The sequence below is a fragment of the Rhinolophus ferrumequinum genome, chromosome 12, assembly GCF_004115265.2.
Source record: "Rhinolophus ferrumequinum isolate MPI-CBG mRhiFer1 chromosome 12, mRhiFer1_v1.p, whole genome shotgun sequence".
NCBI classification, from domain to species: domain Eukaryota; kingdom Metazoa; phylum Chordata; class Mammalia; order Chiroptera; family Rhinolophidae; genus Rhinolophus; species Rhinolophus ferrumequinum.
The window spans coordinates 23,841,190-23,853,717 of NC_046295.1; the positions used below are offsets into that span (position 1 = coordinate 23,841,190).

Here is a 12,528-nt window from a genome sequence, read left to right on the forward strand (position 1 = left end):
CAGAAAAGATCAAAAAGTGAGAAAAAATCATATTGAGTAAGGATTTAAAAGTTTGATAATACATTGCATTGCAGAAGATGTAGGGTAAACAGACTTTCTCATAAATCATTGGTGGGGGTATAAATTCGTGTAACCTTTTTAAAGGGCAGATTGTCAATGTCTTTCAAAATTTAAAATACACAGCCCTTTTGACCAACCGCTACAAATTTGTAGAAACTATTTATTCACTTCTATGTAAGTAAACATGTATGTTTAAAAAGGTCTTCATTATTATATGCATTATGTATGAAAACTTAAGTATTTACCAGAAAATATTCAGTGAAAGAAATGTATAGTAAGAAAATACGTTTCAAAACTTACTATAAAGCAATACTAATCAAGAAAGTGTGGTACTGGCATAAGGATAGACATACTATTAAATGAAATAGAATTGAGAGTCCAGAAATATACACGTGTATCTGTGGTCAATTATTTTCAACGAGGGTGCCAAGACTATACAATGGGGGAAAGAAAAGTCTTTTCAACAAATTCTGCTGGGACAACTAGATATCCACATGTGAAAGAATGAAATTGGACCCTTACCTCACACCATGTACATATGTTAACTCAAAATGGATCATAGACCTAAATGTAAGATCTAAAATTATAAAACTCTTAAGAAAACATAGAATTAAACATAGGCAGTAGTATCTTAGATATGACACCAAAAGTGCAAATAACTAAAGATAAAATTGATAAATTGGACCTAATGAAAATTATAAACTTTTGTGATTCAGACGACACTATCAAGAAAGTGAAAAGACAGCTTACAGAATGGGAGATGATATTTGCAAATCATAATCTGATAAGGGACTTGTATCTAGAATCTATGAAGATCTCCTAACTCAATAAAAAGATGACCTAATTAAAACATGGACAAAGGATCCGAAAGGCCATTTCTTCAAAAAAGATATACAAATGGACAATAAATACATGAAAAGATGTTCAACATCATTGGTCATCACAAAAATGAAAACCAAAACCATAATGAGATATTGAGTGCACACACACTAGGATGGCTGTAATAATAAACTTGACAGTTGGGTGGCTGGTTGGCTCAGTTGGTTAGAGTGCGGTGCTTTTAACAACAGGGTTGCTGGTTCAATCCCCGCATGGGCCATGGTGAGCTGTGCTCTCCACAACTAGATTGAAACAACTGCTTGACTTGTAACTGATGGGTCCTGGAAAAACACACTTAAGGAAATAAAAGTTAAAAAAAAAACACACACACATAAAAAAACTGGACAGGTAGATGTGAAATAAGCAGACTGTCAGAAATTTCAAAAAAATAAAAAATGAAAAATAAACTGACAGTAATGAAAGTTAGAGATTCATTAAAAAGTGATTGTAAAGTAGTGATTTAATCAAAGTAATTCGTAATTACTTTATAGTCTGTTCATAAGTCATGTCAAAATTGCCAGATTGTGCTTGCGTTTTTTGAATTTCCAGTTTTGAATTTCCCAAAATCATTAGTATATGTTTATATTCCTTGGAATGGGATTTCTCATATTTCCCCAATTTCTTCTGATTAATGACTAGAAATGACATTTGGGAGCATTGCTGCTAAGAGTACAAATACAAGTTGCTTATGAGGGCCATCAGGGGTTATAGCTGAGGGTGACAATTTCCTTCTCATCTAGCAGCTCTGATAGCTTCAGAGAGTCTGGTTTAGCAGCAGAAGCTTCAAGGTCTTTTAAAAATCTCTACTTTAAAATTTTAGTGTTCACTACTGAGTTAGACATAAAGTTATTTATCGTAGTTGTTGGTTTTTAAAACAATTCTTAAGTTTTAAATTGAGTGCCATCCTGAGTAGCGTGATGAAATCTCTTTTCCTTCTGCTCTGTTCAGTCCCATCTGGGACGTGAATCATCTCTTTGTCCAGCATATTCACTCTCTATACTCTACCCACCCGTCAGTAGCCATTTCTGATTATATCAGATCTACTGTCATGGTATCGCAGTGCTTGTGTTTAGGTAACCCTTATTTTACTTAATAATGGTCCCAAAATTCAAACGTAGTGATGGTGGCAATTTGGTTACGCCAAAGAGAAGCTGTAAAGTGTATGTATGTATGTAGGTATGTATGTGTGTATGTATATATTGGAAAAAACATAGTATACAAGTATATAGGGTTCGGTAATATCTGAAGTTTTTGGCATCCACTGGGGGTCTTGGAACGTATACCATTCGAATAAAGGGGGCTACTGTATAATATCAGGTTATGTTCTGACTGTATTCCATACTGCCAACCTGTTAATATTTTCATATTGCACAATTTTCTCTTTTGCTGTAATATTGAACAACATTTCATTGTTTTAAGAGAGGGAGATTGGGTCTGATGTGCTATTTCTAAAACTGAGGAGAAACCACATTTGTTAAATAGTGCTCTCTCCAAAAGTATCATCTCTTTCTGTGTACATGTGTTACCCTCTCAGAATAGTCTGTACCGGACAGATCTGATATCTGTAGAAATTATACAGATACATTCAAAGAATGTGAGACATTCAAAGAAGAATGGAAGTATTAAGAGAAAGAAAGAGAAAGAATATATTCTGTTTATTAGTCCAAACTTTAGTCACTGTACTTTCTCTTGAATCCAGTAATCTGAAAAATTACAGTAAGTTTCAATTCCGTTTACCTGGCTTTCATAGCGAACTTCAAGCATCACTCTCTTTGGATTAAAAAAAATTTTTTTTAAAGGTTTCCAGATTACGTTTCTGCTCACATTGGTTTAAAGTTATTTAAGGTTTAATTGTTTAAAGTTTTTATGCATTGAGTATTTAACTTTAAATCTAATGAATTATTAGCATTTATATAAAATAGTATCTAATATTTTAACTGAATTAAAAAATACAGATTTTGCTTTCTTTATAAAGCATGCTTGCTGTTTCATTTTATGAAAAAGTTAAGATTGCCTACAGGAAGTTTCACACCTGGACATGTTTTTGTCATAATCGGAATCCACCGCGCTCTCTTTAGAGTGTGAAAGAAGTGATGATTATGTCAGGTAGCATAAGAAAAGAATGGGGAGAAGGAAACACAGTAAATTTAATCTTCCACTGAAATCTTCCTCCTTCCCCTACTCCTGTACCCCCAAAGACCAAGAAGCATTTTGGGAAAGCACTGGTAGGAATATCATTTCATTATGTAAACTATGAAATTACATAGTTTGACTATAGGCCCATTAAACAACATATAAGCAACAAATGCTAGCTTTTTAAAGTTTAGATTGAGATTTTGAGGAAGCAGCATATCAATTTTCAGCAATTTTCCCCATTATTTGTTATTTGGAATAAATAAATAGTTTCTCTCCTGTGTAAGAGGAAAAGTCCCATCTTCTTATTGATAGTAGAAGGTAACAGGATAATCAGAATAATGATAAACTGATATCATTTTAGAGCTAGCAAGAGTAGATTATCTGACCCAGAGAAAATAATTAGAAATTACTTAAATTTAAAAATAGAGGATTTCTAATGTCATTTCCAAGGTTAAAAGTCAACACAACCACGTGTTTCTGTGGAACAAACTAATCTTAAACCCAATTTTCAAGGATTACCTTTGATTATTTTTACGTTTAATTTTAAACAGGATTTAATAAATGTGTGTATTTTTACTAAAATTAATATTGAAGTTAAAGTGTTCAAAGTAATTGGCTTTAAAATGTTCTTAATTTAGGGAACAGAGTATTCTAATGATTCCTTACTTAGACTGTTTAACCTTTTTATACTGTTTCTGAATGAAATGGACAGTGATGTTGTTAGTAGTAAAAGATGTCTGAATTTTTTCCTGAGCAGTAGTTCACACACAGCCAAGCATAATGTCCATTCTGACAACCACCGGTACTAATAGTGCTGGGTGATTGTGTTAGCCCTGTTTTCAGTCACTGGGCTTGGAGAAAGTTAATCAAGAAGCTCTGTACCAGCTGGGACAGCGCCTTCTGGTGAGGCTCTGACAGTGAGCTATTGTACATCATGACACTGCTCTGACAGTCTGTCTAAATTTTGTACACAAGCATTTTTGTTTTCTGGGCACCATGGAGTTTATGTAATAGCTTAAGCTTTTGATGGTGTCTCTGGAGCTTAGTGCTTTTCTCAGTTGTGGTGAGGTTGAGGGTAGGGTCGGGAAGATGTATTTACTTGCAGTTTTATAAAAGGCTTTAAATTCTCAAAGAAGAAATTGAGCTTTTGCATTTGGTCTCACAGGTACTATTGTTGGACTCTCCTTGAATTACTAAAGATAGCTTAAAGCAGAGCTTTTCAAATTAAAAGGGAAAATGACCCCTCCCCACTTCAACCCCCATAAATATGGGCTCCTGGTTACCTAAATAAATATAGAAAGAGTTACAAATGCAGCGGTGACTTAATTTTAACTTGGTAATCTTATACAGTGAAAAGTATCTTCTATTCAAAATGTCAATTAGTGGACATACCTGCCTTTTAATATATACCCAGAAATGTAGTCCCGAGATTATTAATAATTATATTTTGCCAAACAATTAAATTTTGCCAAATATCCCACTGAATCAGTGTGGTGAATTAGCAGCATTTAGTACAATCTCTGTACAAATTATGTTTCATTTACTCAACTTCAAATCAGCATTGCAAATATGGAATTCATTGCTAATTATGCTGAACATAGCTCACTTATATTTCTATAAAGGGAATTCTGTACAGCATTTTGTTTTCCTTTCTGAATTATATATTTGTTTAATAAAACAAAATGTATTTCTACAGTATTTCAAATTATAATATTAAATGAAATACTCTCAGTAGCTTTTAAAAACCTAGAAAACTCATTAAAATTTAAAATGTCACTTCTTATGTGCTTGTAAATGCCTTATACTAATAGTGGCTATAATATTTCTTTGAATTTTGGATACAATAGAGAATTTATAGAAACTAGATTCCCCCTCGCCAAGGAATTCGTTTAAATACATACTAAGTTACACTGCCTAGTAATATAAAAGCATTCTTTTAAAAAATGCCTGCTATCATCAAAATTATTATGTGTGTAATTGGATCACTCCTTAGCATAAGCATATTCCTGTGGGAAAATGTATATTGTCTCATCTCTTTGCCCATTATAAGTATTAAAAGTATTTCTGATAAGATTAAAAGTAATTAAAAACAATTTAAATCTATTTCTATAATAGTGCATGGGGACAGTGTATTTTAATTTCTTAAAGCATTACTAATTGCTTGAGTGATTAAATAGATGCTTTTTTTTGGTGTGGAAGCTAAGCATTTACGAGTTTTCCTTTTACTTGTAATTTTCCCTAGACATTCATTTTATTTCATATTCTGAATCCACATCAATTTTTAATCTGACTTTAAAACATTATAGAATTGGAGAAAACAGTGAATCTTATATTTATAGTTAACTTGTAGATCTTTTTCCACAATGATTCATAGCTTCTTTCTGTCACATTCTATCAATATATTAGTTACTCCCTATACTCCAGCCAAAGAGGTACATTAGCTCATCTTACTTATACTGATCACCAAAACTCTCACTGAAAGTAGAATTTTGTTTTAAAAAGGTAAGAGTAGTTGACCTTGAGTGTTGATTGTAAACATAATTTTTCAGCTGTTTCAAATATTTTGTGTAAGGCTTATTTATAGAATATGTCACTGTGGATAATCATCCTCTGTATATTCCTGTATAGTTATTTCTTGACTGCTTTTACTACACTGTAAGTTCCCTGATGCTAAGGACTGTGTCATAACAGGTACTTAGTAAATTTTTGATAGATGGACAAATGAGTAAACGAGTCATGGTTTATGTACGTACTACTTGGTTTTCCAGCTAGATTATAAGCCCCTTGTGGACACTGGATTTTATTTGTGTAGTTTCCCAGAGCCCTGGTCATTTTATCTTTTATTATAAAAACCACTTTTTTGTTTAAACGTGATTTTTTTTATAGTTCAGTTCTGATGTAATTGAGAGATTATATCTCCAAGCCCTCTCAGAAAGTGTTTAGTAGGTAATATCAATAAAAACGAGGACTGCCATTCATTGAGGAGTGATTAAGGGCTCTGACATATTAATTCACTTAATTCTTGCAAAAACCTATGAGGTAAATATTATTATTATTTGAAAATTGAGATCCAGAGTTTTAGTAACTTTCTTAAGGTTTTATATAGCCAGAAAGTGGCTTGCTAAAGAAAAGTATGGGAATGATTTTGGAAAGAGATTTTCAGTGACTATTTAAATATAAGATCTCCTTCTCTCTCATTTTGGTTCCACGATTGATTAAAAATGTGTATGTCAGATCTCTAATAAAAGATATATAGCTGGTCCTGTGTTGGAGATGGATGCTTAAAGAACCATTTATTTCAAATGAGGAGTAAAGTGAGTTCTGGCTTCAAAGGAGGAGAAAGAACTCATGTTAATAGGAACTTTTTTCTCTTTGGACTGCAGAAAAAAAAAATCAGTGTTGTAGACATGTAGTGAGTACCCACTTTGAGCAATATATGCTGGCTGCTAGGTGCTATGGAAGGTATGAAGTCAAATGAGCTGCTCTCCGTAGGTTGATCAGAGGTGCTAGGAAGTCCAGCAAAAGTCTATCTTAGAGTTAGTAGAAAATAGTAATAAATAAACAGGTACATAATCTCTAGTTGTGAAAAACTTTCCTGAATAGTTTTTTTTTTAACTCCAAATTAATCAACAGAGTCACCGAATTATGAATGTGCAACAGAGTTAAAAATATTGACAAGACCTCTAAGAAGAATAAAGAGTGCAGGTTATCACTGATTTTATACCAAATGTCTTCAATGTGTCCTTCTGATAGAATGTCCTTACTTGGGTCTTCAGTTTGGCAGATCAAAAACACCATTTTGAAAATCTTTCCAGAGTTAATCAGACCCAAAGACAATGGCTCTTACTTCCAGACTTAAAAAGTATAGCCATAGAAGTCATATAAACCAGATTGACTGTTTATCCCCTTGTGTGTGATATCAGCTGTGCCAAAGGACTCTTCACACTCTTTCTCCCTGTAACAGCATTTATGAGAAAGTATAGGTTGGTGAGAATGAACTCAAAGCAGAATGGGTTAGTTGGATAGATTATATCACCAAGCTGCCTGTTCCAAGAGGACTAGATTCTCAGGCCTGTTAACCAGGAAAGGTCTGTCTGGTGATAAATTCTTGCTTTTTGTACCTCACCCCTCCTAATTTTTATAGTAGGCAATAAATACTCCTGCTCTTTTTCTTCTAGGAACTTTTTATTTTCCATTTTACTTATAATCTTATAAGTTAGGATACAGCTTTATTTTATAATCAAACATATTTTCTTAGGCTGAATTTGAAAGATCATTTCTAAGAGTAAAATTAACCATCCGAAGTAAAGTATTGGTTGATAAAATAAGTAAGGCCTATATTTCTGTAAGTGCTTTTTCTAGTTTATTCTTTTTTTTAGGAAATGAACTTTCAGTTTTTAAAATAGGACAGCATTTTCATACATCTCTTAGTTATGCATACTGAAGAACATCTTAGATATTTTGATCGTTAGACCATAGTCAAGACAAATATTTCTCATGAGGTAAGGTACCCTGATTGTAGACAACATAAAATGAAAACTTCTTTCTTATCATTCTTTGGAGAACTTTTCTGGATAATTTTTCTGGATAGCTGAATTTTGTATACAACAAAGACTTTATAAATTATATTTATATTCCTTAAAGATAGCAGCTATCTTATTGGTCATTTTGTGATGAAGGTATTGAACTTTTTATATTGAATGGAGCTGTCTGCCCAAAAATCTATTTTATTTTTATTTTGTGTTTTTTTTCCAAAAATATCCCACATTTCCATGCTTTATGAAACAAAACAAAAAGTATATTAAATCTAACTAGTCACTTGGAAATAACTTAGTTTCAGTATTCCAGCCAGTAGTAACCTGTTTCTTCTTCTAGTTTTGTTGTTTCCATTGTGCTTATGAATATGATAGCATGATAACCTGTGTTGCTCTGAGTATGACATATAATGGCCAGTGCAAAAACTTCGTTATCTATTTGGGTGTTCAAATACAAATTGTACTTTTTTCTTGCATCATAATAATATTTGGATAGCAGAGTTTCAGAGAGATAAGCATTTGTCATTTCTAGAGGGGAAAAAATAGCTATATTTGGCTACCCTCACAAATCGTGTTCATTAAGTCATGGTAAACATCACACCCTCTGATAGAATAACCAAATAACCATCTGTTTATGATTGCTTAATAAGTAGTATTCTACTTTTTTCTTGAACCATATTTAGAAAGATGTCAGAAGCACTTGAAAATAAAAGGTTTTCCCTTAGGAAGTTGAAATCTGAAGTTTTCAAAATTCATTCTTTTATTGCCACAAATAAGTTCCTCAAAGTTGTAATCAAGTTGTAAATTTCTGCATAGTAAAAATTTCCTGTAATATTGGCCAGTTAAAGTAGGTTGACCTTGTAATTGCTTCTGTATCCTATAATAGTTTCTAGTTTTTAAGTATTATATTCACAACTGCAGTGTTAGGCCATTTATATATACCTTTGCTAATAGCACTTCCTGACTTCTGTCCTGTCTTTTCCTTTGTATATTTGCACAGTCTATCTTACTTGTTTTAGAACAACCTGCCACTCACCAGTTCTAAGACATCACTAAAATTATTTCATTCACTTTCTATACAGATGTGAAACCAGAGGCTAGGCTTTCCTCTAAGTTCCTAATCAATGTTGTCATGTATTTGCAGATTGTGTTTTCACAGAGTAAAACATTATTTTGAGGAAATTATGCAACAGAATCAAGAAAGGTTAATTATAAATGCAATTGTCATTGGATACTATGAATTTCAAAGCATGATAGGATAGCTAGTTTATATAGAATATGTAGCTAATCTATAAACTTCTCCCAAATTCCTGGGTAATTTGGAAATGCAACTCTATTACTGGGGACTAGTCATCTAAAAATTTAAAAAAAAAAAATTTGTTTTCCCATATGTGGGCTAACTAGTTACTCAACTGCTCATATATAAGAATTTAATATTATGAGCTATTCATGTAACTTCTATAAGGAGGCTTTTAAAGTAAAGGTTCTTTTAATTAGTGTCATTGGAGGGAAGTTTTACAACCAAAGAAGGTCTTGGGATTGGAGTTGAAGCCACAAATATTTGCGTAAATATTACTGCTAAATAACAATACAGCTCACCTGCCATATATGAGCAAGCTAGGAAAGGATAAGAGGAGAAAAACTTCTCTAACTTTTTAGTATATTTAAAATAATATCTTTTCTTTTGTACTACTTTAAAGTATATTTAAAATTTAAATATATATCTAAAATAAGTTTATGTAATTTGATTATATATTACTTATCACAGTTTCTCAATCTAATGATAGATATTCTGTTAACATGAATTAAATCAGAATGTCTAGAAACTATCTTTTATTTATTGAATTGTTTTTCTTATATATTTGTTAGAACCTTATTAAAAAAACGCATAAATTGTATTATTATCAAGAGACTCATTATTGTATTGAAAAGAAGGAAATAGTTTTTAGCCAAAGAACACTAATCAGTTCACTTTACTTTTCAGAGTACTAGATGTAGTATGGCAAATGCATAGATTGCCTTGCTGAATTTGCGTTTGTTTACAGAAATCCAGAACCAGTAGTGTTCTTTGGCTCTTGGCAGTTTTGTGTTCATTAGTGTCTTTATTTTGTCATTTTCGTATTTGTTTTTTAATGCATGTTCACTGACAGTTGAATTAAAAATAGATACTAGACTTTTAAAAGAATTATCAAGGAAGAGAGTATAATAAAAGGTTATATTTTAATGAAACTCCTACATTTTTTGCGAGGTTTTATAATTGAATTTTTTTTTATACAATGTAATGTTGAGTCTATTATTTTCATGGGAACTTCAGCAATGTATGTAGATAGTTTACAATTCTTAGTACACATATGTAAACGGTTTCAATCTTTAGAATATTCTCTGAATATGATTAAAAACATTGTAAAATTAATACAGAATAAAGCCTTGATAACTTTGTTACATCTGAGTATAACTTTTTTTTTAATTTTTAATAGGATACAACATCTATTGAAAAGATGTCAAACTGTTGTGAAGAAATGTAAGTATAAAAGTGACATCTGTAGTGTTCTTACTAAAAATGGAAACAACCGGCCACATTTGAAAAATGTGCATATGTAGTGGAAAGACAGTATAGTGATGGCTTTTTCCTGGTGCCTTGTCCAAGACCTGAGCCAGACAGGCAGAACCCAGTCTTACAGTAGGGGTCTTCTAGACATGGTAGTTTTCAAACAAAATAAGTAGTGATCATTCTTGTTCCTTGTCTAACTAAAGTAAGTTAAATTATTTGTCCTGAAAGTACATCAAAAGAGATTTGCTACTGTGTTGTTGACACACATTCTGTTAATCCTGAGATTCTCCTCTGCTTCAAAAGTTACCCTCGGTTGATTGACGACACAGATACAATATCTGCTATCCAGAGTTAAAACTCAGCTGCATGCCATAATGAAAGAAAAGCTGTATTTGTGATGCTGGGACACAATTCATCAGAGTCCAGTAATGGATCCCCAGCCAACCTGTATTGTTTTAGCTGACTGAAGTGCACCCTGGGAGTGCTGTCTTTCACTAATAATGCTGTCTTCTGTAGATCGAGGCCCCGAAAGCCATGGCAGCAGACCTTCTCAGAAGTTTTTGGCACTCGTTGGAAGATCCTGTGGTTTATCCCTTTCAGGCAGAGGCAACCACTGCGAGTTCCCTACCACTTTGCCAATCACGTCTAAACAGATGGATGGTGGGCACAGATGGGTCCTCCATGCTGGAAATGCGTTACAGGTTTTCTGATAATAGAAGGATGACAGTCTTCAAGTCAATTAAAATCCACCCACCAATCTTAGGCATCATAATGTGCCCCAGGCTTAATTTTAATAGTGATCTTGATCCTGTTGTGGGACTAATACAAGATCTATATTTAAGTTTTAAAGCATGTTTACTTTCAAATTAGCTTTCCACAGGGATTTCTGTAAACGCTTTTGTTATTAAACTCAAAAGGCAGTGATTGGGATAAAATAATTGTACATAATTTCTTTGAGTACTGACAATGGTACTGATTTTAATTTATGGGAAATTTCAGATGTTTATTTAAATTTTTCACTCTGAAGCAGTACTAACCAAATCTTAATTCTTCAGGTTTTGCAAAACATTTTACAGGTTTTATGCAAATTTTCTTTTTCAAATACAATTTAAAATACATTAATATTTCCTTTTGTATGTGCTGCAGGATTTTTTTATATGCAGCATAGGATTGAACAACAACAACAAAAAAAAGCAAAAAAAGGGCAGTGTTTTCTTAGAAGTAGCTTTTTAACGTTTTTCTCTTCACCAAAAACAAAATAAAAACACCGCTAAAATAAAGCACCAACTACCTACCTTATTTTAAAGGAAAGATTAATTTTTTTCCATGTTAACTTTCCCATTTCTTTACCCTGTACTGTTGTAATTATTGGTTGTTGTTAATATATTTGCTCCAAGGAGAAAATTTAGACTAAGTGGGCATGTATTTCTATTTTACCCTCAGATTTTGATGAGAAAAAAGGATAGCGAATTTGCAATAATTCCATAAATACCTTTTCTAGTGCAGTTATACGAGAATGTGTGTGTTTTTAAAATGCTAGTATGACTAGATAATATGTAATGTACAGTATAAAGAGGAATATTGTGCTTTTGAAAAGAATATATATACTTTTAACTTTTATTTACCTACCAGTAGATCTAAAATTAAACATTGATAGTTTATATATAATAAATATTGGCCAACTAATACTGAAATTTTATCTATGGGAAATTACCAGTAAAAGCAAGTAAATAACTTTTATTATTTCACCCAAATTGAAATTAAATTTTAATTGGTCAACTATAAATTGGATTGAAAGACCTTTTTTAGTACCTAATGTTAGGAAATGATCTTAAAATAAGAAAATATAATGATCTATATTTATCATTAGTCTTCTACAAATTTAAATTGCTAGCAGTGGTGGGCTTTTGGAAAGGATAGAACATTTGTGTGAAAAGACATTTAGCATGCTTTGAAAAAATTCAGCTTTAAAATTTTTTTCCATTAGAATACTGCAAAATCCATATATCTTTTAAAAAATTTTATGTACTCAAAGTCTTTCCTTTGAAGAAAAGATTGAAGGGGATCTACTGTTCTTGGAACATATCTATAGTTTCCTTTTCGTTGGTTTTGATAGTAGGGAATCATACCTGAGAAATCATGAAACAGAAGGTTACCACTGTCAGCCAACTGTAGTTAGTTCTTTCAGAAATTGTAAATATCTTCTAAAATAATAGAATAAGCTGTTCTCAGAGATATGAATACCATGTCTTTCATGTTTTGATTAAAATGCTTTATCATTTGAAAATTTAGAAGTGGTAAATGAAAAGATGTATTGGTGCTGATAAGATGCAGCGTAAATTCAATGTGAGAAGTATATTTGTGGAG

General features: G+C 32.1%; 1 protein-coding gene across 8 annotated transcripts in view; it reads left to right on the plus strand.

The window, feature by feature from the left end:
- ZDHHC21 (zinc finger DHHC-type palmitoyltransferase 21) overlaps positions 1-10,941 on the plus strand; it is a 61,583-nt gene extending 50,642 nt beyond the window's left edge. For all 8 annotated transcript variants that reach the window (XM_033123563.1, XM_033123555.1, XM_033123561.1 and 5 more), the window contains 2 exons: positions 10,088-10,131; positions 10,678-10,941. In XM_033123563.1, coding sequence (XP_032979454.1) covers positions 10,088-10,131; positions 10,678-10,810 — 177 coding nt within the window. In that variant the 3' untranslated portion in view covers positions 10,811-10,941. The remainder of the gene's footprint in view (positions 1-10,087; positions 10,132-10,677) is intronic.
- Positions 10,942-12,528: the final 1,587 nt, after the last annotated feature.